The following is a 27,163-nucleotide window of genomic DNA, read 5'->3' on the forward strand; positions in this document are numbered from 1 at the left end:
TTAAAATATATTTACAAAAGTTAACATTATAAACTTCATGAAGACAAAATGTATTGCAGTACTGTTGAATATAGCTAGATGTCTACTGGAGCCAGGTAGAGTAGAGGCCTTGCTAATCTTTGAATAGCTCAATGAAATCATTTGGTGGTAGGAAATGAGGTGTGAATGAAGTGTTTTTGAAGTAGTTTGATGCAAAATTTTTACAGTATAAAATAATCCAACTTTTTTACTGTATGAGAATCATATAGGGGGTTGACCATTAACCATTGTTCGAAAAATAATACATTTGTTTAATAAATGAAAGCTTAAGAATACTCCGATATGGGGTAAGAAGTCCCCAGTAGAAATCAATACTGTTAGAAATCTGAGGAAGTAGTACACCTTCATCTCACACTATTACATAGCGTTAATAGCTAACCAACATAAATAAATATTATTAATGTATCTAACTAAAGTTACTTGACTCAGTTATGATGATAACGTTCTAGCAAGCAGTATTAGCTCGCTAACTTAGCTAGCTTGAATCTGTCGATGTAAGCGGCCCTAGTGATGTATAAGAGCAAAGTAAAAATTTGAACATTAAGTTCATCCTATACAAAATACCAAGTTTGTATATCATAAACACTTGATAGTTTCTTTGCTCGTGAGACAAGAAATTGATGTTGAATCAAAAATAGGTTGGAGGGCTGCGGATCCCTTTCCAGGGCCGAGTGTCCACCATCGGCTGTTCTTGGTGTCTACAAACCCCTGGATGTAGAGCCTGCCCTCCAACAGGCTCTGGGGGCCCTGGCTTTACTCTCACCAGCTTTGACTGCATTCCAGCCCCGGTAAAGCCTCCAGATTTTTATCAAACAAGACATGTTAAGATTTAATTTAATTTTAGACTTGTCTACATTATTATTGTCTAGAATAAACTGGGTAGTTTATATGCTTGTATGATTTGTTTGTAGATATGTAATCTGGAGAATGAGGCAGTAATAATGGGTGAGAGGAGAGCCAGGGCCCGCAAAGCATGTGAGGCTCCACTTCCAGGGGTGCGTGGACCCTGGAGGACAGCCGATAGCGGGAACCCCGCAGACCTCTCGCCTTATCTCTGGTTTTCCAGCATGCTCTGGGCAAGCACTGGCTAGCTGCGTGGCTGTATTCTACAGACCCTGAGCAGCCTCCAGCAAGCATCACTATGCCCTTCTCCAGAGAGAGGTCAGCGAGTCCAAGGTCATGTGGAGTTTCTTTACTCTGAAAACGTTGAAGAAAGTTTTCAATTCCACATCACTTTTCATAAAACTACTAATATCAGAAGTGAATTTAATGATGAAAAAACATAACAAAATTGTGAAAAAACAAAACACAACGGGAACAAAACCTCTCTTCCTTGGCCTGTTTACTTTATAGCACCAGTTAGCATCATAGCTAAACTAACATTAGCATTTAGCAAAGGCCAAGAAGGGTATAGCCAAGCAGACACAGGGTAGGGGCGGGTCGTAAGGATGCCCAGCGAGTTAGTTCAGTCTAGAGAGAGCCAATCATCTGTAAATTCAGAACCCTGAGTCAATCTGGTACAAAGTCGCAGTCTGTAGTCTATTTTATTACCCCAAAAATGTGTTTACCTTGCCTACTTGTGTACATATTATTTTAATATCCAAATAAATATATATTAAAATATCTATATGTGAAAGAACTCTTTGCAGCTCTTTATATTTTGGCATAACTCATCTGATTTTAACCCTCATGTTCTGTTTGGGGTTCTGGAGACACTTGGCCCTTTATAACAGCTCATAAAAAATACCAAACATATAATCATCATCTTTATGTTTTTCCATTATTTTCTACATTTACAAGAAATTAGACACAGAAAAAGAAACATCACTTAATTTACAGCTTTGAAAACATGGTCAAATACAGTGGATTGGAAATGCTCTTTATCTGTCATTGGTGTTGACGTTACTTTTTATGAAACACTACCTTAAACCTAAATCTTAAATAAGTCTATTTGGAGGTCTAACAAAGAAATAACTGACTCCAAACAGAAGTTACATCACCATTGTGACCATTGTGGTTTTGACAAACAAAAGGAATACATTCCTTACTGGGTTTAATAACGATGCTTTATGATCAGCCGTGTAAACTGTCTCTCTTACTACATTTTTACTTAATATTGTTTTATTGTAATATTTTTATATTGTAATGTTTGGGTGTCCCAGACTTTACGTGCTGTAGTGTATTTTCTGAGATTACCTCACAAAATGACGGTTGGCTCCTTACGTCCGAGACATTACACAGAACAAGGGTGTCACAGAACAAGGGTGTCACTCTCGCTCTCTGGCGCAATCACTTTCCCTGACGCACACACACACACACTCACACTAAAACTTGCAGACACACTGATCTGAGTCAGCCTTTAGGCTGATTTCTGTCACTCTCTACCTCTGAACTGGGCTGGGAATCCAGTAAAACAGCTGCTCTGATGCTTTAAACTGATCTGACTGAGTGAGTCATCAATTAAATGTTGCAACACACTTAAAAAATAAAACAGCACTGATATTGAATCACACGCCATTAATAAAATCTATTGTGTAAATTAATAATACAAAACCCACCCTAAGTTAGTCAGAACAGTTTCATTCGAAAAAGCTTAATGGTAGAGAAGCCTAATCACAACTGATCAGCTAAATTGAACTTCTCTTTCTGACTCGTCCTTTTCGTGGCCGTCAGACCGTCTGATCCCCTCTTCTGTACACACCCTGTGGTGTCAACCTTTCCTTTGACTCATCTCTTTGTTTTGTGTATGTTCTGTATGTACCTGCAAAGGAAAGGGTTATTATAATTTTTAGGGCGGCGACTGTGACTATATCTTTTGATACTTTCTAATATCCCACCAAATCAAATCACTTGGTGCACTTCATCAGAGAGGAGAACATCTAAGATACACAGCATCAATGGTAATGGTGAGTCCAAACATTTTATTTTATTTTTTATTTTATTTATAACAGATTGATCTATTTTATGCATCTGTTTTAAATAATCAAGCAAAATTTATTTCACTCAGAACATTTCAGACTCACTAAGACATTAAGCTTCTGCTTCTGAAGCTGTAATTGATTGTGATTGATTGTTTCTACTCACAAAAAATGCCGTGACAATTAAGGTAAAGTCAGTGTGAACAAATTTGGAGGGACTGTGAAGATATACGTGCTAAAGTGAACGGGGATTGTTCAGGTGAACACGGCCCTGATGTGCAGAGGAAGGATGCTTCGATACATCTGCTTCTGCATCTGATTCAGAGTAAACCTATCGGCTTTGATCTGCTTTACGGGAAATTAGAACCTCTTGTTAAGCTCAAGGGAAATGATTGGCTGATTGAATAACCATTTAGAAAGACTGCAGGTCATCTTTTTCTGCTCAGATACAACCAAACAAAGGAAAGCAAACAAAAAATAAAGATTATAAGAGATGTTTATTTATACTTGAGTCCATTTAGAGATGTTTATTCTGCTCAAACAGGGACTTTTTCTTACCTTTTAGCCCTACAGTTAGATACAGACATGCCACCTGCCTCATTCCCACGGTTTTATATCGCTTTCATGTTGACTGCAGTGACTCACAGTTGCTAAGCTCAAATAAAACAAACAGATAGAATCAGATACAAGTAAGGTGTGGCTCCACCTTAATAATAGAGTGAGCCTGTGCCACACCTTGTAACAGTCCTCCATTCATACTTAACATCAAGATTTAACCTAATATCAGGTCAATTTGTAAAAAATTGAAGAAACTCTCTAACTACGTTAAACTCAAATGCCTTTACTGCATATTGAAGCATAAATCTTATGCCATGTACTTTTTTACTTAAGTATTACAGATTCAAAAAGAACACCAATGTCCTTGTTAAATAAATATATAAAACTAAACAGCCAGTGGTGGAAGAAGTATTCAGATATGTTACTAAGTTAAAGTAGCAATACCACAGTGTAAAAATATTCTAAAAGTGCTAGTAAAAGTAAGTTTAAGCATAAGCAGTTACAGATAACAGATGGATGGACTGGTTTATAATTAGTGATGCATTAATGTGTTAATGACTTTCATGTTGCAGCTGGTAGAGGTGGTTTAATTACATCTAATTCATCCACAGGTGGGGAGCTTAATCCATAATCAGACAACATTATTTAATAATCTGAATCTGAAAAGTAACATTTAACTTATGTTGTTAACTAAATGGAGTGGTGTAGTAGCCTATAAAGTAACGTAAAACGTTAATACTTAAGTATACCTCAGAGTTGAACTTCAATACAGTACTTACTTACTTACAGTACTTGTACACTTGTTACATTCCACCACTGTTAACAACAGAGTTGTGATACTGGATGATATGTGTCGTCATAGTGTTAATGAATTAATCCTGTCACATTTAACTCCGGTATTAACTTGGAAGTGACTCCACTAACCACAGTCATAGAGCTGTTATTTGACCTGGTTTATCCAAACTGTAATTTCCTATTTGACTCTGTTACATGATGGATCTTAATTTCTAATTTATTTTAATGGTGAAGATACATTCATGTATTTAACTATGTAACTTTACATTAAAAACATCTACTTAATGTTCGATTAAAGTTTATTTGAACAATGTTTACATAACACCGTTGTTTTCAGGTCGTCTGTTAAAATGAAAAAAACAGGACTATGTAATGAATTAATATTAATACTGAGTGATTTGATGCCATTTTCAGGTATTTTCTAAGTTGTGCCTTACTTTTATTATTTCTAGTTAATGAATCAGGACATAACATTGCTATATGGTTTTATGAGAGTACTAATTATACAACTTAAAAAAATAGACATTTAGAGAGAATGCAACGTTTACCCAAAACAAGTAAAAGAAAGAAGCGAGCACCTGTGAGGCAGGTAGGTTCTGAGGTCTTGGTCCTCTGAGGCTCCACCTCCTGCTGCTGTTGAGCTGAGAGCTTCTCCGTGAAACACAAACCCTCAGACGACCTGCTCCACGGCTTCTCCTCTGTCTTCTTCTTCACTCACCATGAGCGTCGTGGCCTCAGAACACGTGTTTTTGTCCGCTCTCCAGCCCAACACCTCGGTCACTACCTATGGACTCCCGTCGGAGGTCCAGCTCGGACACGGAGGCAGCATGTCGGACGAGATGTCCAGAGCGCGCCGCGTCCAGCAGCAGGTCCAGATGAGGCTGGCGGAGAAGTCCACCCTCCCGAGGCAGAATGGGTCGTCCTCACAGTACGCCATGTCAGGTAACCACCAACAGTCTGTTTAATCTGTCAGGTAACCACCATCAGTCTGTTTAATCAGTGTCAGGTAAACACCAACAAGTGTTTAATCAGTGTCAGGAGGAACCGTGTCGGCTGGATGTTCTGCTTCATGACAGTATTTCCGCGTAAAGAGCCTAACCCTAACCATGAGCTGACTGTCTGAGCCCCACACAGGTTCAGGTGCAGGTGTTTGAAAATAGTGCTAGTGAGTTTAAAGCCCAATGGTGACACATCACATGTCTGTTAGGTCTGTATAGACGGGGATTAAACTCTTATCCTGTTTCCTTTAGCCAATACTTCTACTCGCTGAAAGGAACTGGGATATTAAGTGTTGTTAACACTGGATACCCCACACAGCAACATGATTCTATTCCTGTGTATAGCCTGTTTACAAAGTTCAAAACCCCTCCTTCGTCCTCCCTTTTTGAATCACACCAGACAAGCATAGCATCGAGATAATTGTCTATTGAATATTGTCTTGATTCATCTATAAATCAGTTGGGTGTATTTTCCAGAGCAGCCTGCAGTCAGTTTTAAACCCAAAGATACTCAGCTCACTATCATAGAAGACAAAGAAAACCAGAAAATATTAAATTGGGTGGAATCAAGTCATTCTTGCTCTAAAAATACTTTCTAGAGAGTGGACGTTAGATTTTCTGTTGCCTGACAAATTGATTATTTAACTAATTGTTGCAGCTACCAAAAGTTTTATTTTCTGTTTTTTTACAAGAACCAATTTCAGTATTCCCCTAAAGTGACTCATATCAGCGGAGTAGCTTTTACCTTCATCAAGCAAGCATGCATTAATACGCCTGCGGTGTGTGCTGTTTTTTGTTGTGCATGTATGTCCCTGTTGCATTCCTCTGGGCCTCGTCAACCCATCTGGGAATTTGTCCATTCAGCTGCTCTGCAGGTTCGCAGCAAATGAACCTGAAGCCTCAGCGGTGATCCTACAGCGCTGTATGTAGTGAACAAGCACATGAGAAAGGGTTAATGTGTAACAGGCTCAAACAAGTGCTGCTTTCATGAACTTCCCTGATAGCAGACCAAGGTGAAAGACTCCCTCTGTGGGATTGGGTTTCAGGTCTTACTCAGCTTTAAGAGGTGAGGGTTGAAGAGATACCTGAGATATTATGGTTTTGTGAGAAGCTGCTGTTATGTCGTATGTTCAAAGATGACGCATTGTCAAACGGTGGCTCTGTCTGAATCTTTAGCACACAGACAAAGTCAGACAAGGTGGGATTGTTATGTAAGCAGCAGTGAGACTCCCGCATTGGAAATTAAAAGATTGAATTTGTTTACAGGACTGTTGCAGTTAAGGAGCTGAATTAGTGTAGAGCCACAAATGGACACAGTTTTGTGTTGGTTTTGAAATCTGGTGACTTAAACTTGCACCTTCTTGATGCATGAAGACATTTTCTTCACGTCCCATTATGGACTACAGGGAGCAGCTTCACACGAGCTTCTTGTCAGTATGACCTTTTAAAATGATGGGTTGTGAAGAAGTATGTTTTTCTCACCTGTCTGGTTTGAGCATTGCCCCAGTAGGCTAACTGCCTCGAGGGAAAAAAACATACTGTTTGTGCCGTTTTTAATTTGGTAATGCAGAGGGTCATAAACGTCGGCTAAATTACTCACTTTTCTTTTTTACCTTAATTTTCTTTGTCAAACACTGTAGCCCAACATGGCGGCACTGTATGAAAAACTAGACGTGTTATAGGCTGTTATCTCTGCCTGTCCTTTGCCCTGGGCTTTGCCGGGAACAAAACACACAGTCACAAAATGTTGCCACGTCATATTTATCATCTCTTGAAACCTGAACAAGAGGGAGAGAAGAAATCCTAACAACACAGCAGGGAATGCTGCCATTTCAGTGGTTTGTGGCTTCAGAGGAGCTCATTATGATCGAATGCACACATGAGAAGAGCACCCGGAGAATTCTGCAAGGAACGCCTCCTCTTCTGTTTTTAAATGCTGCAACAATCGCCCATGTATGGATTAATTGGTGCTTACAGGTGGGCAAGTCTCGGCAGAAAGTGAGGGCAGAAAAAAACGGCGTGCCTACGTATCAGCTTGATGACCAAAGTGCATAATTCAAAAGACAACAGATGATTAAAAAAAAATACAACTTTAGTTGTCAGGGTGTGTTTTCCGTGTGATGGGAAGGTGTGTAGGGGCGTTGCCGAGGTTGACTCGTTCTCATCTACACCAACTGGTTTTGTTGTGTGTGTGTGTGTGTGTGTGTGTGTGTGTGTGTGTGTGTGTGTGTGTGTGTGTGTGCGTGTGCGTGTGCGTGTGCGTGTGCGTGTGTGTGCGTGCGTGCGTGCGTGCTAAAGAAGCCTGAGGGTAGTTCACCACTCCCCTTTGCTCACATGGGAAATGTAAAACCTACAACTTACACATGTTCACATTTGTGTGGGTATAGTCACACAAGTTAACCTGTGTTTGGTTTTTGATAATGTTTATTAATGTTAATTATTTTTTTATTTCTGAATTAGTCAGTTTTGGATCATGATCAGTGCAGATGGGATGATTGGCTCGAGCCTCGTGTCAGAACATGTTACAAATCTTCAAACACTGACTGCTGGCTGGCAAGCCTTTTTTTTGCCATGCTACCAGTGTGGCTGTACAAATGGCACTGTCAGTCAGTATAGCACAAATCCGTTGAATTGTAATGACATTTTGTACAGATGTTCGTGGTCCCCAGAGGGTGAATCCTACCTACTTTGGTGACTATCTGACTTTTCCTCCAGCACCACCATGAAGTTGACATTTTAGTCATTTTGTAAACTGTAGTTTATGTCTCCCTTAGGATGATTTGTAATAACTTTGGTGATAACATTTCATGCGTCAGCTTCAGCTCAATTTATTTTGACAATTTCTTACACTTAATACCTGCAAAACTAATGACATTCCCATCAGCCTTAGCTAAACTTTGTGTTTAGTTCTAATCAGCAAATGTTAGCATGCCAATGCACTAAACTCCTGTTAGCATTTAGCTTAAAGCCCCTAGCATGGCTTTAGCCTTTTTTTATTGTTGCGTCATACTTGGAACAACAAAGTACTTCTCTGAAAATCTTTTACTTTTTTCTGGAACTAAATGACAGGATGTACAGTTAATTTCTAATGATGAGAAATTATATAACGTAATTACCCATTTAAAAATATACAGTGTACTATTGTGCTTTCAGTTGAAGCAGACTTTTGAGTTGATATACTGTGGCTTAAGCATCACATGCCTGCTGTCACATTCTCCTCTCACCTGTCAGGTAACTCTGTAGCAAAAACGTTCAGACTCTTTCTACTGATGGTGCCGAGAGCGTCTTTGTTAATGTGAACTGTTCACTCCGAGTGAAGGGGAACCAGAGACGTCAGACCAGGTGACCGTTCTGGTCCTGCTGTTCCAGACTGTGTGTGCAATTGAAACCTCAGTCTTAAGTGCAACAGGATACCTGATATTCAAACTGTATGTCTTACATGCAGTCATTGTTGTAAATTAAAGAGGCGTTACACCTTGTTATGCCCGTGCTGCTGTGATTAAATCTACCACCACTGGGCCATTTGTTACGTCAAGACTGTTTGTTTTTTTACTTTGAATTTTTCCGTGTTTATAGTAAGTCTTCTACACAAAAAAGTCAGTCTCAACTTTTTTAAAGTAACTTATAGGAGTAACGGGGAATTAAAAAACAACAGCAACAACAACAACAATAAATGTGTGTTTAGTTTTGAAACACAAGACTGTGAAAGTGATATTATATCTTAATTGTTTCCGTGATTGTATTGTTTTGTGCAGTAACACCAGCAAAGGTCAGGCTTGACTTGATGCTGTATTATTTATGTATGTGGTAGAATGTACGTGATTACAAAATGAAATGTGTGTGTTGAGAAATTTTAAATGATGGAAAATAGGTGATGAATTTCAAATGAAAAAACTCCCTAGATTTAAGATTACTTAAAGGTCACAGCAAGTATAAAACCAAAAAACAGCATTTGTCAGCTGTGTCTACTTCCTAGTTCTACTTATAGTAGAGAAAAGTGGGAACTCCTTACTTGCAGAAAGTGAAACTATTTATCACCACTTCTGATGAGTACATTTCAACAAAAGTGCACACAAAACAAAAGATTAATGAAGTAGCATTCACACGACATTCAAATGTGTCGGCAACACATTTTAAGCACAACAAGATGGCACTTTTTGCAATCAAAGATCTTCTTCTTTGTGTTGTTTCTGCCTGGACCTGTTTAGAGCCAGCCACTGCATCTGACAGTGATGCTGCTTCTCATAGAATAAACGCATCGACTCTGCCTTGACTTTTTAGTAATCAAATCCCCATTATTTAAGTACATTTTTAGCTGAATGTCATTTAAAAAGGTGACAAATAGACTGCTTGTTCTTATAAGTGCTGTAATCATTACTTCTTCTCATGCCGTCGTTAAAAGTCTGAAAAAAACTGTGCTTTAAGGTTGTCCTTTAAGGTTGCCATGTTGCTGTTAGGAAAAGCAAATACAAGTACAAAGACTTCACTGTATGTTTTAATTCTTAGTTTAAATTCTACTGTATAAAAAACCCCCATCAAACACACAACATCAAATGGAAACTAGTTTTAGTCTCTCAGCAAAGCTTCATTTTATTACAGTTGTATCGCTGATAACAGTGTGATATTGTTTGTGGTATTCATCTGTTATTCTGTCTCCCTGCTTCCTTCCAGACTACGGCGGTTCTTCCACCATGAAATATCATACCTATAACCCAAACTACAGCTCTAAATCCTCCTACATGTACTCGGGTGCCAGAACAATGGTGAGTACTTCAGCATTATGTCACTGTTTCAGCGTCTTCACACACATGTCATGGATATTTTCAGCTGATCATGTAATGTTTAATTTAAACATTGCCACTGACCCTCTGCTAGTGCAACAGTGGGTCACCGAGGACACAGCATGTGTGGTATTTCACAGTACGCTGCGATCAGCTCAGGTTTTCAAGTCCACCCTCTAGATTCCTCCATTTTAGTGATTCAACAGAAGGACATTGGCTTTGTGCCACAGATGTTTGAGCTCTGACCTTAAGAGAAACCTGAAGCTGCATTATGGACTTCATCCTGCTTTTCAATGTGTCCATATTTGATATTTGAGTCAATAACAATGCCTTTATCTCCTAAATATGTGTTTGTTTGTATGAGGAATGGAAATTAATATTTTTAAAAAATGGCCTAACCTTTGTTTCACAACCCTGTGATCAAATACAAAAAAAATAAAATGTGTTGATATACTGTGAATCACAACAAATTCCCCCACACATACACAGTTCATCTGAAGTCTGGTTACACTTTTAACATTTACTTCTCTTCCTCATTCTCAGGGTCCACGCATATCCCAGAGGTCAGGCTTCACCAGCCAGTCTGCCGGCCCTGACATGGCCCAGTTGCACAAGATCAGTGTCGGGGGTGGAATGGGTGTTGGAGTTGTTGGAGGTGGTGGTGGTGGTGGTGGTGGTGGTTATTACCGAGAGGACATACGCATGGGGAACTACCAAGGGGTTGCGAGGCAACAAAGCCGAATGGACCAAGAGGCCCTCTCCATGCACGCAGTGCGGCAGGCGCAAGCGCAGGCGCAGGCACAGGTGATTAATCCCTGGATGATGGATGGCAGCGATGCCGCCAGTATGGTCTCCGACCGTGACGCCACCTACCAACGGCAGTACGCTCAGAGCGCAGTCAACGGCTACACCAGCCAGGCGAGGCAAGGAGGAAGCACCATGACCTTTACTTCACCCATGCAACGATCTCTTAGTGGCACTCTTTCCCGCGGCGGAGGGATGACAGCAGGAGAGGCAGACTTCAACCAGCAACATTCCTTCAAAGGCCCGGCCCACCGCACCATCAACAGGATTACAAACCGAAACCGGATGAGCATGGGCTCTGTGTCCGGGCAGCAGATTATCCCAGGTGGGAGCGTCTATGGTGGAGGGGGGGACAGATTGGATGGAGGGTTCATGGTATCCGGAGTGTCCTCTGCTTCCCAGGGGAACCTTATGCAGCGTAAGGGCACCATGTCCCGGGCCATGTCCATCAAGAGCATGCAGAGTGTGGGCCGGGGCGCGGACATCTACGGTGGCCAGATGGAGATGGGAGCCAGCATGGGCAACCTCAGCGGGTGAGACACTCAAATGACAACAAAGTCACCCAATATTCACATTTACACAGTGATGTTATCTTCATGTTCTCATACAATTGTTGACAAAATCTTCAATTTGTTTATTTAGTGTAGATATATTCTAAGAAAAGATTAAAACCAACAATGAATTGATCCTACTAATAAGTATTGTTTGTGGAGGCAAAGCCTGATATACAGAAGCGTAATCCTCTGTGCTAAAGAGAGCACCTGTACTTCCATTGTCCAAAAACTACTGAAAACACAACAAGACACACTTTTGTGCATGTAGTTTATCTTCAGTCAGTCCCTCGTTCACTGTCCAGCTGCAGTAGATACTCACTAGCCAACAAAATGTGTAGTTATCTGCTGCTGAAAAGTATGGCTTGTTAAAAAACTACAAAATTAAACTTAATATCTCAAAAAAGCAAAAACAGGCTATAGAGATCCGAAAGTATTGAGAGACAGACAAGAACTTTTCATGGGATTTCTTGACAATAAGAAAAATATTAAATCATGGCATCCTTTGATTCGTTTTAAATAGACAATGACAGAGACAACTTTCATGTTTTTTCGTAAGGGAATGTGTGTGATTGGTGTATTTCATAAGAGCTGTTCATTGGGAGGTGGCTGCTTAGTGGCAGGACTGGTTTTGGGTGTGGCAGCTCAGTTCCAGGCCTCACATTTCACACATCCCACAGCATGTGGGGAGCCAAGCGGATCCACAGATCACTGTGTGATTTGGAAGAAATTCAACAGGCTGCTGTATTTTTGGCAGACAAGAAACAAATCATCTATGAATAATTACTGTTGCTTTTCACTGAAACATCCAAAAGACATATTTTATGCTACCATTCATGATGTCAGGGTGCCATAATTGAAATGTTTTAGATTATTTGCTTAAATTTGTTCATTTGCTCCTTCGATAGGATCACCTCCTTGGACATGCCCACCGCAGTGCAAAACCTGAGAGATCCCGACCAAGAGATGAAGGTCCTGGGTGCCGCCTACATTCAACATGAGTGTTACAATGACAGCGAGGCCAAAGATGAGGTAGCTCAAACTTATTAAACTTGTGGTTAGAATTCCTCTCGGGTTTTCTTCCCTGTAATCCCTTATTGAGAAACTCAGTCATGAAAACTGTTTTCCTTTAAACGATGGATGTTTCTCCTTTTCTGGTGACATAAAAGAGCAGTTTTGTCTTCTGTTCAGTGGGCTCCAGTTGTTTTCAATTTTGATCATCACTGTTAACATACCTGAACTCTGCCCTGTAGAGGTGTTGAATGGCAGACATACACATACATATCATATGTGACAGACAGCTCACTCGCTCAGTTTGGCCATGTGCTTTTAGCTTATGGAGGTTATGTTTAGCTCTGAGCATGCAGTCTCTCCAGCAGCCAGTAGTAGGTTAGCTTAGCTTAGCATAAAGACTGAAAACAGAGGGAAACAGCTAGCCTGGCTCTGTCCAAAGGGAACTAAAAAATGTCTCAGCACCTCATTTAAAATTGACCATACAGACATAAGAGTGGTATTCTTTTCATCTGGCGAACAACTGTATCCCCCTGAATGTAACAAATCCGTTAAAGGCCCTATGTCAGATTTTGGAGTTACCAAAACAGTAAATATCCTAAGCGGAATTTTTTTTCTCCTGCCACTTTGTTTCTAGGTGCGTCGCTTGAAGGGCATCGGTGAGCTGGTGAAGCTGTTCAACTACGACAACCAGGAAGTGCAGCGTTATGCCACTGGCGCCACACGCAACCTCATCTATGAGAACATGGACAACAAGGTGGCCCTGATCGAGGAGGGCGGCATCCCACAGCTGGTCGAGGCCCTCAAAGAGTCTGACGAAGAGCTCCACAAGAACATCACTGGTAGGAAAATCCCGATCACAGTAATTAAATAAAAAACAAGACAGAACAAGCAGAGTTGGTCTCAGACTGCTTGTTTTGGATTTTTTTCCTTGAGTAGAAATGAATGTTAATTAGTTTGTCACTATTGTCAATATTTGGATGCAACATAATCTAGACAGCAGTGTCCTTGAAATTCTTTGAGCGGAGAGTAGCTTTTGAGATTGATATTATTCAGCAGCAAACAAACAGGAGGACGCAGGCAAGCTGTAACTCGTCGCTTTAACAAGAATCCACTGTTTATGAGCATTTACTGTAACTGAATTAAAGTTTGAGATAGTTTGGTATTTTCAGAGAAGATGTGAGAGATGTTATTCTTTTATACAGCAGAGTGTCGTTGTTTTTCAGTTCATTAACAGTTCGAGTCCTAATAAGTTTCCAGTTGACTCAGCCTCCTCGCCCTTCAGCACTTATACATTCTCACAAGTTCCTACTCTGTCATTATTCACAATTATCTGTTGTCAGCATAATCAACAGTGACACTTTCTCATGAAACAAATGATGAAATGTAAAAAATCGATGTTGTGTGGAGATTTGTATGACATATAGTGTGATTACGCAGAGTCAGAGGTGGATGACGTGGAGCTGCAGACTTTTCTATAGGGGGTGTGAGACGGGGGATAAAGGAGTGTGTAGGAGCTGTCTGGGCCTGTGGACTTGCAGTATATCAACTCCCTTTATGAGTGATGGCCTTGTCACGCTTTCCTTTAAGCCGTTACACCTTGATTTATATCAGCCGGGTCACTGGGGTAATAAATAACAGAGCAGCTGTAGTTGTGCACCTTTTCTATGGGTTGTTTTTCAAAATGTGACTAAGACTTCTTATCTTACCTACATATGGCCAACTAATGTTATAGCTTCACTGCCAGGTTTTGAAAGGAATTCCAGATGTCCACATACAACATTTTAGGAAGTACCCTTGTTTTATTTCCTTGCGTTGAGGTAGATCAAAAGATTGATACCACTTTCAGGTCTGAGTGTGGTATTAATCTTCTCATCTAACTCACAGCAAGAAAGCAACAAAGCCAACCTCCCCAAATGTCTTAAAGGAACAGGGTGTATGATGTAGGTTGTTTTAATAGCAAAAATTGAAAAGAATATCCATAACTATGTTTTCATTAATGTGTCATCACCTGGAACTATGTATAATTTTGATTTCATTAACTTAAAATGAGCTGTTTTATCTATATAGAGAATAGCTCCTCTTCATGGAGTCCGCCTTGTTGCACCACCATGTTTCTATAGCAGCCCAGAACAGACAAACCAAACGCTGACTCCCTAGAGAGGGCCTTTTGCATTTTTACCACACCGTATCTCTAGGAAACACTTGGGTTGTTCAGTTGGATGCCCCTTTAAAACTGAGGTTATTGCTAAATAATTGTAAATCTCCAAGATTGAAGTTAAAATGTCCAATATTCCTGACATTCAGGTTTAGAAATAAAACATTAAATAAGCTACATACATATGCAAAAAAGGACGCAGAAATTTCAGTTTTACTCACTCTCCCCTTGTGTGTATGTGTGCAGGTATCCTGTGGAACCTTTCATCCAAAGACAACCTGAAAGAGAAACTGGCCAGGGAGACGCTTCCTCAGCTGACTGAGAAGATCCTCATCCCTCTGTCAGGCACCGGAGAATCTGAGGGCATCCATCAGTCGCCCTCTGAGGCAGACATCTTCTACAACACCACAGGATGCCTCAGGTGCATCTCACTTATCCATGTCTTCTGTCTGTGGTTGAGCATGCTCCTTTGTTAAAGTCTGCTTTTTCTCCCATGATCAAATTTGCATTTTTGGGAACTTGTTCTGGCAGGATGCTTTATCACAAGCATCAGCTCACGGCCACTGGAGCTTTTACCATACCCATGACTTTTCACTGTTGTTTTCAAAACCTGCGTCGCTCCAGCCTCCAGTTGCGTTGGCTCTGCTCTGTTTATGCTCGGTTTACCTGTAGGGTGTTTATCTCCAAATTAATCACCATTGTTTTTATTTTTATTTTGCAATGCTCTCTGCAGGATATGTATCATGCATTAAAGTGCATGAAATAGAATTTCACTCCCAAGCCAAACTGTACAACCATCTCTATATTCACCCTCTAGTTAAAGTAATAACATGCATGTTTCCTGACTCTATTTTACCTGAAATATCTCTCTGACCCATCACTTGCTCTCTGTGTGTTCAGGAATATGAGCTCTGTGAACGAGAAGACCCGTCAGCAGATGAGAGAAACAAATGGACTGGTGGACTCTTTGGTGGGCTACATCAGGGCTTCCCTTGATGAAAGCAAGGCAGAAGACAAGGTGAGACAAGACCAGATGTAGCTGAGTTCAAGCTGCTGATTCTGTTCACACCAAGGCTTGTTTATTTATTTGTCTGTGTGTCTTTTTTTCTTAGGGGTGGAAAATGCAGTGTGTGTCTTGAGGAACCTCTCCTACCAGCTCTACAGTGAGATGCCTCCATCTGCTGTCTTGCGCCTGGAAGGACCGACCAGAGCTAATGACACAGGGAATGGCGAAGCCATTGGTTGCTTTACACCTCAGAGCCGCAAAGCCAAAAATGTAAGCACACGTGAGATTTACCCCTGAGCTTTTTGTGTGTACAGACCAGATTCATCCGTTTCAACAATGACTCCTTGTTTCTTCCTTCTCCTGACAGAGCAAGAATTATGATCTCTCCACTTTCAACGAGGTCGCTCGGGTGCCAAGGGGCATGGAATGGCTGTGGCACCCACAGATAGTGGGGCTGTACAAACGTGTGCTGAGTGAGTGTGAGATCAACCACACCACCCGCGAGGCAGCAGCCGGAGCCCTGCAGAACATCACAGCTGGAGACAAGAGGGTAAGCAGCAGATTCTCCAGTTCGCCTGTCAAAAGCATTCAAATGCAACAAAGTTTCTCCAATATTGAATTTGTCTCCCTTTGCCTCACAGTGGGCCTCTGTGCTGAGCCGGGTGGCTCTGGAGCAGGAGCGCATCCTGCCAGTGATGCTGGACCTCCTGCGTACCAGCAATGATCTGGAGCTGCGTTCTCTCACAGGCTTCCTCCGAAATCTGTCCCGCCATGCCAAGGATAAGAATGACATGGGTAAGCTCTTTTTTTAAATCCTTGATAGGATAGGATAAACAATGTGATGCTCTGAGCTACCTGTTACATATACATAATAACATATTCAGTAAAATGTTTTGTTTTATCACATTTTAGATTAATTCTAATGTTTATTAATGTTTAAACGTAAATAGCACTGAATTTATAGCATTTAAATTTACTTTGAAAACCATTTTTCTGAATTTATGTGGTATCCTTTCTTTGAAATTTCAGTTTGTTAGTTTACATGACAATAAAAAAAATCTGGTTTAACTTTTTTTAAACTTTAACTAAACAAAAAAAATGCAAAAAATCTGTTTGAACTTTGGCAGAAATTTGTGCGTTCATGCGAGTGCCATTGCTAACGGGAATTATCTGATTGTAAAACTAAATCTTAACAATATTTACTGGTTTATTCAGCTGTAAAGGTGGTGCAAACCCTGGTGACCAAGCTGCCCACCGATGGACACCAGAAGGAGCCCTCCAGCGAGGTGACGATCAACATCTGTGGTGTTCTCAATAACTTGGTGACCAGCAGCACTTTAGCTGCCAGGGACATCACCTTCTTTGATGGCCTGCAAAAACTGGTCGGCATCAAGAGCTCACATGACAACAGGTGAGCTGTTTAAGTGGAATTGATTTAACATGCCTTATCCTGATACAGACATTTGCACATTTTCATGACATCTGATGTGAAAAGTTACATACTTACATATATTCTGAAACAAGATTATTTGTACCAAGCGTTAACCTTGGATGAATCTGTTTTTCATAAGCTCTGGGAAGATGAGAGCAGCCAAAGCAGCATCCACCGTTCTCAGCAACATGTTCCAGTACAAGAAACTGCACAAAAGCTACAAACAGGTAATAGACTTCAATCAATCAAAAAATCAATAATGCATCAAAGACAAAGCATCAGTTTTGAAAAATGGTATTAATGTTATTAATAGTCTAAAGTGTTTCTAATATCCCGATACTTTAAAAGTGATTAAATTAGGAAATGTATGATTAAAGTTATTGTGTATTATTAAACTATCAAATCACACAGAAGCAGATTTAAACATTAATAAGTATGTTGAAAACACAGATAGCACTGTTAAAATTAATTAAAAAAATGTCTTTAAGCATTACCAGCTTATATCAATGTATGACTATACTGTACTTTACAACATCTTAAAAGTGTTCTCCTCACACATTATTCTGATGTATAATTCAGAATAAAAAATACACGAAAGACACACCAAAGTAAACCATAAGTTACTTTGTACATATTTTCTTAAATAACAGTGCACTCAGTTCAGTACAAAAATCTCTTCTTAAGAGTCTCCTGGTCGCTAACGCGGCAAAAACAACAAGTTGGACTCTGTATGTCGTCTGCCGATCTAAAGTCAAAGCTCAGTGGAAATATTTCCTCTTCATGTAGCCCCACCCTCATTTTTCTATCTGCATGTTTGTGCCTGAGCGAGAAAAAGAGTGAGTGACACATATTACTGGTGTGTGTGTGTGTGTGTGTGTGTGTGTGTGTGTGTGTGTGTGTGTGTGTGTGTGTGTGTGTGTGTGTGTGTGTGTGTGTGTGTGTGTGTGTGTGTGTGTGTGTGTGTGTGTGGTGTGTGTGTGTGTGTGTGTGTGTGTGTGTGTGTGACAAATGACATTCCTCTCCCTCTGCAATTCCTTTGTCAGTTGGGTGGAACATGTTCAAAACCCATATATCTCTGACATTTCACACTGCTGCTCTTTCAACACACACACATACATACACACACACACACACACACACACACACCAAGGCGTGTCAATGTCTTGGGCGGGATCAGGTGCTGTGCGCTTTCTGCCTTTTGCAGATCACGACTTGCCCCTCCCAAGGGTGTGGTGTTCATCTTATTTCCTAACAAACAAGTCCCAACAGAACAAAAAAATGCATTAAAGCTTGTCTTACATTCACTTTTAATCCCAAGATACATTTTCCCGCCAACTGTTACAAAAAAACATGTACATTCACAAAAATGTAGCTATTCAAACACTGAATTGTGTAACTCCAGGTCAAAATTTCAAAATCAAGGGAGCTGTTGTTTACACCTCTGTGGTGTACAGTATAATTAATGTTTGAATCAGTCCTTTTTCTACACTTTTTAACACTATCTTGTTTGTTTCTTTGCTTTACAGAAAGGTTATACAAGACCGGATTTTGCAGATATGACCATCTAAAATAAAAGTAAGGCCATACAAGTTCACTTCTTTAACAGTGATCAGGCCCACACTCCACCAGCCGCCTGTGGAGTAAATAGACTGTTTATATTATTCAAAGATAGCGTAGGTTCAGTTCTTATCTGCCATACTTTTATGACGACAACATGCACACTATTGATGGAGGATCACCCCGATGGAAAAAGGACTTGCTGTGTGTTTTAAATTGACGGACAGTTCAAGAAATGTGGATCCGGTACGCTGGACTACTGATGGATTCTGATACAAATGAGTGCACCTTAACCATTTCCTCTTTTTAACACTGTATGTTTTAGTTTTGGAATCAGGGATGTATTCAGTTGAAACTTTCTGTTTCTGCCAGTTGAGCAACTGTTGATGGACAGTATGGTGGACACTTGTGCCTTGTCTTTTCACTGTTGCAACTCAATCACAGCAGAAATGCCAACAAGTGTATTTTTGTAAATATTGCTTCTTATTTTACACAGAAATCAAATGTTTTATATGTTGCGTAATTTGTATTCGTAGATTATGGAGAGATGAATATGTGTTTATAAATGAGTCAAAATATTAACAGAGTTATAATTGAATGTAAACCACAGGATGTTTTTAGAATTGTGGATCTTCGATTCGGAAATCTGTTGATAATGATTATCCCTCCAAAGTCGACTTTTGTACTAGTTATGTGCTTTTTAAACTTGCGCAATCCCGTTCTTGTCATATAAAATGCTGATGAGTTACATTTGTAATTGCTTTGTCAAACAGAACTCATGGAGTGCCATGAGTTCACCAGGGGTGAAAGGGATTCAACCCTACCTTTGATTTCAGAACACATATTTGTTTTGTATTGAAGGTCTTGCTATTGCTAAATCTATCACTTAACATTTAGACCTTATTGAAACTTAAATAGATTGTCAAGTTTAATATTTTCATTTTATTTGTTTAACTTGTAAGTATTCATACAAAACTCTTGAATCAGTTATAGTTATTACTGCCTTGAGGCATGAATGGTGACCTTGTGTTTCTGTGTGGCTTCTTACTGTTTTATATTTGCTTTTATGTTGTGTACAAGCAGATGTATCATCTGAATATTTTTCAGCTAATAAAGTGAAAGATTTGGAAGTGAAATGTCATTTTTAAACATTTCTCGTGTGTGTGTGTGTGTGTGCTGCAGTGAATACTGTAACTATAATAGTTGACAGTAGGGTGGTGAAATGTTGGCCACTCCCTGTTTACATATTTGCTCCTGCTCAGACAGGAACAATACCAGACGTTCCCTGCTGCACCCTTATTTAGTCTCTTATTTCAATGTAGGTACTGTAATCATTTCTCCATGAGGACAAAGATCATCAGCCCCCTAAGAGAGAAATAACCAGGTTTTTTGTCAAACTGCTTTATTAGCGTGATTGCTATGTTATCAGTCTGTTAACATCACACACAGAAACCTACCTGTAGAGAAATGTCAAGAACTATGCCCTCTTCAGTCGTGAGCGTTCTCCTGCTTTAGCTGACTGGTTTACAAACAGATACCAGTGTTGTGGGTCCTGAACCTCTGTGTACTTTCAGTTGTAAAAATTATGAAACTGAATTCCTTCATCCTATCTCACATCACTCTTCCCTCTGCTGGGGACTTTATGAGAGATGTTAGCAGTTAAATGACAAATTAAACATTTCTTCTTTGTCTGATTAAAACAAGTATTTCAGACAATTTCTTGTACAATTTATCATAAAATATTTTACACAACAGTAAAAAATACGAAAAACAATAAAAAATTAGTCTTTGGTAAGTGGAAACAGAAAAAGGTAACACTTTTATTTCAACAACATACTGTACATAAAAGAAAAAAAAATCTATTTACTAGATAACTATAAAGGAGTGACAATGAAGATCTCCATGTAGGTGTAGAGATCAGTAGCAGTGAGGGGAGTGTGGATCACATGTCCTCCTCAGTGACCAGGCAGTAAAAGTCTGAGCGGGCTCCATAGTTGCGTGATCCCAGGTCCGACACGTCGATGTCCGAGGATTTGGGCTCGGCTGCAGTGATGGGAGCAGCAGGGAGGACCGGAGCCTTAAAGGCCAAAGCCTTGTACACAGGGAGGCGCAGCCCTGCAGCAGGAAGAGCAAAGGTGAAACATCTCTCCCAAATAAATGCAAATACGTTATATTACGTTTTATTATTCACTGCTGAAGTGTTGTACTGTTTGGGCTGCACCATGATTTTAATGTAAATTAATAATCTACCCTGAATTAAAAAAAGATATATATTGTTTCATTCATACATATTTTCTTCAGGTTAAAATACATTCTGAGTATACTGTGACTCATACAAAGCTGCACTTTGTATGAGTCACACAAGGAATCTTTGTGAAACAGTTTTTCCCCACTTTCCGGGATCTAGATAAGAAGATTGATACCACTCTCATATTTGTCGCATTCACATTGTGAAACTACAACCAGCCGCCTGTTAGCTTAGCTTAGCTTGCAGACAGAGTCAAAAACTTTGTTACAAAGATAACAAAACTGATTTACCAACATCTGTAAAGAGTGTTTTTACGTGGGGTTAGGTCCTGGAATAATTGCTGCCCAGTAATTTATGAAATGATTAAGTCACTGTGAGACAACCTGTAGTCTATACAAGTCTGAACTGACTAAACAAACGAAGATTATGTGTTAATTGTTGAGCTCTAGAGATGCTGATAGGTGGATTATGTTACCTTTGGACAGAGTCAGGCGTTACCCGTTTCCATTCTTTGTGCTTAACCAAGATAAACAAATGTAACTTCATATTTTGGTGAAGGATAATAAAGTGGTATTGATCTATTCATCTAACTTTCTGCAAGTACATAAGCAAATGCTATTCTTTTGAAATAAAAGGCATTTGTTTCATATGTCTCTAAAAAAAAATGTGCTAGCTCATCATGTGATATGATTTCCTTAAAATTAAGTTAAAGATTAACTGTAGATGAATCCATGTTTGTATATTCAAACTAGTCTCAAACTACATCAGTTTTCAAAGCAACACTGTGTGACGAAAAAGAGAAAAGAGTCTCTATCAGGTTGAGATTGTTGCATATAGGCCATAACTTTTTATATTGTAATACTCATGCAACAAAAGTACATGAAATGCCAAACACCTGACAAGCATTTACGTCTCTGGTGTAGAGCTGTTGAACGTGAGCGTGCTTGCCTCAACAATATAAAACCAAACAGTCGTAAACCTCACATTCATTTATGCAAGGTAGCGCAGCTCTAATATGCATTTCTTTTGTTTGCATATGCAAATAGAGTGAAGAGTGAACCAAACATCAGAACTGGAGGATTTTTCTAGTACTGTGGCTGTTGTTCTTACCCAGATCTCCAGCAGGGTCTGTGTCTGAGCGGCAGTCCAGGTAGTCGGAGTCGAGGGTCAGCATGGGGTCCTTGTCATCTTGTAGGACAGTCTGAGGGTCGCCTGCAGACTCACTGCGGAAGACGACTCTGCGAGGCATCGCTAAGGCCAGCTCCCTCCAGAAGACTGAGGAAGGAGTCTGCAGAAACCGAAAACACACAGGAACCGAACACGACCCATTAAACTCCGCCATTTAATAGTCAAACTGAACCAAACTCTCAACTGCAGAAGCCTGACTAACATGTATCATCATACATAGTACATACTGTATATTTCAAATTTTAAATCACAAGTATATTTATTAATTTATATTGAAACACATTTCTACAGAGATAACAATTTTTATTGTCACTAAAAAGACAACATTTCAATAAGAACTGATATTTAAGGTGTTTTTTTCAAAAATCTGTTGCTGAATTAGTCATGAATATTTAATGTATTGGAAAAATGATTTAAAACCAATTTCAAAGAGGCTTTTAATGATCTTTAGTGAAGTTTTTTCACATAATTATTTTAATGTAATGGTAATGTGTAATGTGGCTTCAAAGGAAACACAACATGCTCTAAGTGAAAGATAGAGTGCAGACACTACCCATAAATATTATAGATATTTTGCACATATGGATACAATAATATATGAATTCAATGCAAGTTGGCTGAAACCCAATTTAACTTTAGGGGTATTTTTTGAGGGAAACATATTGGTGTTTAAAATATCTCAGGATGTATTTTTTGTGTTATTGATGTTGTGTTATTGGTGTTTGTTTGCTCAGAAAGCATTAATGGGTATTGTTGTGGATCTTACCACAGAGTTGTGCTTCCAGGTGAGTACGGTGAGGCGGTGCTGGTGCTCACTGAGCAGCTGCTTGATCTCAGGCCTCATGCGTTTGGACTGACCCTCCAACATGATGAGGATGGGCCGCTGACACAACTCCAACAAGTGCAGAAGGCCCTGCCTGAAAACACACACAGCTACAGTATGTCATGATAGGACATCCTGGAGACACTGCTCTAAATTGCAGCAACACTGACATCAAGTGGTATATTGTAATGGTGCCACAGTCATTTTATTCAGTTTTATATATAAAGTGCCGTTTATAGATAAAATTCGTCTGACCTGAAGTTATTGGAGCACCAGTCCTGCTCGAGGTAAGCATAAGAGAGCAACACGATCAAACGGCGAGAGCGACTTATGTTCATTAGCAGCTCTGCAGAAGGTTCTGGAGACAAATAAAAATGTTGTGCTTTGCTTAAAAAATGGGCAACTTCATCCGTCTATTTTTTACCCAGGTGCCTGTTTCACATAAAGTTCTAACAAACAGATTGCAAATGGTCACACAGATGATTGCTGCTTGCAAATTATAGATGCATTTGCAAATGTATAAGTGTGAGGCATTTGTTTTGATTGAGAAACGTCTCAAGATTAACTCATGTTGCAAATTTCATCTTGCATATTTCAAAGTGGTTGAAACAGGCACTAGAATAACAGATTATGACAGCAACAGCAGACTGGGAAAGATGCTGGAATGTGAAGATTAAAACCAAGAGCAACTGCATAAACAATGGATTGTATATATATATATCAGTATCTCCCTTTAATTCCCATAAAGACCAACAGAGAGAAATCTTACCTGAGCCAGGTAAGATGTCGTTATCATTGAGGTGCACCTTGGCCACAATTTTATTCTCCAGGTGAGGTTTTAGAATAAAGTTGACAAACTTCCTGTCATGATCATTGTTCACATAGGAGATATAGGCATCATACAATTTGCCGTCTTAAGACATGGAGACAGAAACAAACCAGTGGTGTTAATACAACTGTACAGTCGTATACATGGTTATAGCGACCTTTTATCACTTTAGAGGCCTCACCATTGAGTTCGTAGTCTCCGTAGGAGTTCCTGTACAAGAGTTTGAAGTTCAAGTGGCACCTGGAGTACAAAACAGCAGCTACAGCCAGGAGGAAGAGGAGGACCATGGCTGCTATAACAGCAGATGTGTGGTTTGGGCCTTCTGAGCACACAAAAGTGTCTGTGAAAAAAAATAAGCATAAAATAAACAACCAGTACTTAAACTACGGAATATGGATTTTGTCAGTTGAGTGTGTACTGAACACATGTTTAATGCACAGTTAATTCAGGGATAAGTAACATTATTCTGAATCAATACATGTTGTGGATGACTCGCTGGGCCAGGCTTCCAGCCAAAACACTGTAATACGATGCAGACTTAATGTATCTGTGTGTCTGTGGTATTAATGGACGTGTGACGGTTGACAAAGTGTGTGGAGCTGGTTGACTTTCTCCTGCTCCACAGCACACTGATCGTGTCTACAATACACTTTCATATGGTTTATGATGAGCAGATAAAAATAAAATAATGCACATAACCACAGCTCCTCTGTATTTATGGAGTCTGGTTTTTCACTGTTTTCTCTAACCTTTGTTGTCACATTTGTGTGCCTGTTTCATCTATGGATGGGTAATCTATACATAGGTATCTTTAGTAGTCTTACTTGAGTACGGCAGGCTGAAATCAGAAGAAATGTTCCTCACTGTGCAGCTGTAGAGCCCAAAGGCATCCCGCTCTGTGATGTTGATCACCAGCAGACTGTTTACCATCAGCTGGCCGGCAGCAGGAAACCTGATATTCAGGACAGAAAACTTGACCTCACTTTGAAAATACATTTTAAATACAGGTGCATGTAACTGGTATTCGAAAAACAAAAAAAGCTTCAATTCACCATGAGGAGGTGTTCTGCGTGTAATCTGTTTGATTGGTGAGGGGTTGGCCGTCTTTACTCCACTGCAGCGTGGCGTCACAGTGCTCTTCTTTCGGGTCCCATTGGAGGAGGGCGGTGCAGTTCAGCGTCACAGTGCAGTCCACATTCCTATGGGGTCCGTTCGAGCCCCCATTCGTTTTAAATTCTGGGGCTTTGGAGCACTGAGACTCTGTGGAAAGACATTACACTGTTATCTGTGTCCACTGCAGGAGCTCCAGACAATAGAGGCCTTCATGTGCACTGCCAGGTAAAGTCTGAGACTGCAGCTGGAGGACATGCTGAAATTAAATGCGTCCTTGCAGGTGTAGTCGTTCAACTAGCCCTTTCAACACCCCCCTAAAAGCACCATGTTTACTTCAGGGATAGATAATACTTACTGTGTGACTTCATTACATGTGGAAATAATACTTACCTTTAACTATGAGACGCACAGTGAATGAGGCTGTGCTGTTGCTCTGTTGCACACAGGTGTAATTCCCTTGATCTTGCAAGCTGAGGCTGGGAAACTCCAGGTAGGCCGTCCCTGCCTGAGTAGGGAGCTGCTGGCAGTCCTTCTGCCAGGTCAGCTGGGGCTGTAGGGAGCTCTCGGGCTCCAGAGGGCAGTTCAGCCGATACGGAGGCCCTTGCTGCCCCACATAGAGTACTAGCTCCTTAAACCGGCTCTCATCCACACAAGACTGAGCTACAAATTGAGATTAAAAAAAGTGGTTCAACCAAACAAGCCAACTAAAACTGACTCTGATCTCTCGATTGAATTTTAATAATGACATAATTACGAAACTGTTTTCATGTTTTGTGATTAAATACGTGCAGCAAGCAAAATATCTTTAAGTGACTTAGATTCCTTTTGAGAGGCAGTTTTCCTACCATATGTGGATGTTAACAGTTTGCATACACTTTGTGCAGCTCCAGAAGGCTGATAGTAGCTTTGGGCAAAGACTGAGTGTCTAATGGTGCATGAAGGTGAACTTGTTTACTCTCTCACCCTGGCAAACTTTGAGCGAAAGGGTGTTTTGCTGACTTAGACAAAAGGAGGAATAAAAAAACCACTGGATTTTCTTATTGTTCTTTCAGGACATGTTCAATGCAAACAACTTACTATCCACAACAGATTTATAAAATACATGTCAGACAATCTAACTACTGAGAGCTTCCCTATGAATCTGGACCTGTTCTTCTAGATATTGACTGTGACTGGAACCAGCACAACTGCCCTCTCTGGTTCCTGTTTGACTTCCCTTTTGCTTTATTCTTTTTTTAACCGTTTCTCAAACAAAGTGACACTCATCCGGGTCCAAAGTCCGGCTGAAGACCTCATGTTTCCAAGCAACAGCATGTGACCCTGTACACACTGACCACATGTGCACTGACCTGGTATTTAGACATCCAGCATCCCACAAACCCAACCGTGACTAACACTTTAAATGGACAAATATACCAAAAACAATTAAAAAAAACCCCCTTACTTACCAATAAAGTGTCAACCTATAATATATCATATGTTATAGGTTGACACTTTATTGTTATATATATATTATACATGACATAAATGAAAGTGCATAATGTTTATTTTTCTGCATCCTTACCCTCTGCAAGGACGGACTTGTCCCATTTCCCGGTAAACACCAGAATAAAAGCGAATAAAATCAGAGCCATGAGCCTTAAGTCTTCCTCTCCCTTCTTCCCCAGGTGACGAGTGAGCAAAGTGAAGAGTTTTTGTTTCTGTAAATCTACATCACAACCTACAAAATACTGATTATTACAGTTTCATTACATTGCGTGGAGCCGTGCAGCCTTTGTGACGACGCAGACGTCAGCTTTCTGGTTGATCAACTCCACCTGGAGCGACACCTGAAACTCTCCTGGCTATTGGCTCCCCGCGGTCACCTGACATTCCCACCTCCACTGGAAACCTTGTGGGACAGGAACACGCACAGAAATACAACTACGTCGAGTGCCTCCCTAACATAATGTAAGTGCTCAAAAGTACAGGATTTATAAGAGGTAAATAAATACTTAGTTAATTACGAGGTTGTTATAAATGTTATTGGCTGGTGTTGTTAATCCATTCATACATGTTCGTGAGTTTTCACTTATAATCAGGATATAGCATATTTTATCAACCCATATTTTTTTAGCTGCAAAAGTTAAGACGTGAGAAATGTTTTATCATCAAATCTGCAGCTGTAGTGTAAAAAACTGGTGATTGTCAGCAGCCCTTTCCAGAAATTAAATCCAACAGTCCAACAGGTTTAGGGGATTTGTCTTCCTCGGCCCCGTTGCCTTCAGGGGGCGTGGGTGTTGGGAGTTGTGATTCGGTGCATTTTGTGCATGGTGTTCATTTTGTGCATGGTGTGCATGGTGTTCATGGTGTTC

General features: G+C 40.1%; 2 protein-coding genes across 3 annotated transcripts; one reads left to right on the plus strand and one right to left on the minus strand.

Moving 5' to 3' along the window:
- Positions 1 to 4,901: 4,901 nt before the first annotated feature.
- Positions 4,902 to 19,733, plus strand: LOC129114846 (plakophilin-3-like). Its single transcript, XM_054626744.1, has 13 exons — positions 4,902 to 5,252; positions 9,980 to 10,071; positions 10,633 to 11,426; positions 12,353 to 12,476; positions 13,093 to 13,297; positions 14,860 to 15,034; positions 15,514 to 15,630; positions 15,724 to 15,889; positions 15,987 to 16,169; positions 16,261 to 16,414; positions 16,835 to 17,030; positions 17,191 to 17,278; positions 18,578 to 19,733. The coding sequence occupies exons 1-13, from the start codon at positions 5,030 to 5,032 to the stop codon at positions 18,617 to 18,619; spliced, it is 2,559 nt and encodes an 852-aa protein (XP_054482719.1). The 5' UTR covers positions 4,902 to 5,029; the 3' UTR covers positions 18,620 to 19,733.
- A 291-nt stretch (positions 19,734 to 20,024) lies between these two features.
- Positions 20,025 to 26,617, minus strand: LOC129114845 (single Ig IL-1-related receptor-like). 2 transcript variants are annotated; one of them, XM_054626742.1, is made up of 10 exons: positions 26,374 to 26,617; positions 25,200 to 25,469; positions 24,749 to 24,956; positions 24,521 to 24,648; positions 23,878 to 24,036; positions 23,637 to 23,780; positions 23,123 to 23,225; positions 22,811 to 22,961; positions 21,967 to 22,144; positions 20,025 to 20,723 (listed from the first exon to the last, which is right to left on the minus strand). In XM_054626742.1, exons 1-10 carry the CDS (start codon positions 26,441 to 26,443, stop codon positions 20,551 to 20,553), a joined length of 1,584 nt encoding a protein of 527 aa, XP_054482717.1. In that variant the 5' UTR covers positions 26,444 to 26,617; the 3' UTR covers positions 20,025 to 20,550. The 2 variants fall into 2 exon arrangements, with proteins under 2 accessions (XP_054482717.1, XP_054482718.1); XM_054626743.1 differs by lacking the exon at positions 25,200 to 25,469 and having other exon boundaries at positions 26,374 to 26,616.
- Positions 26,618 to 27,163: the final 546 nt, after the last annotated feature.

This window comes from Anoplopoma fimbria, unplaced genomic scaffold (genome assembly GCF_027596085.1).
Source record: "Anoplopoma fimbria isolate UVic2021 breed Golden Eagle Sablefish unplaced genomic scaffold, Afim_UVic_2022 Un_contig_10494_pilon_pilon, whole genome shotgun sequence".
Classification (NCBI taxonomy): Eukaryota; Metazoa; Chordata; class Actinopteri; order Perciformes; family Anoplopomatidae; genus Anoplopoma; species Anoplopoma fimbria.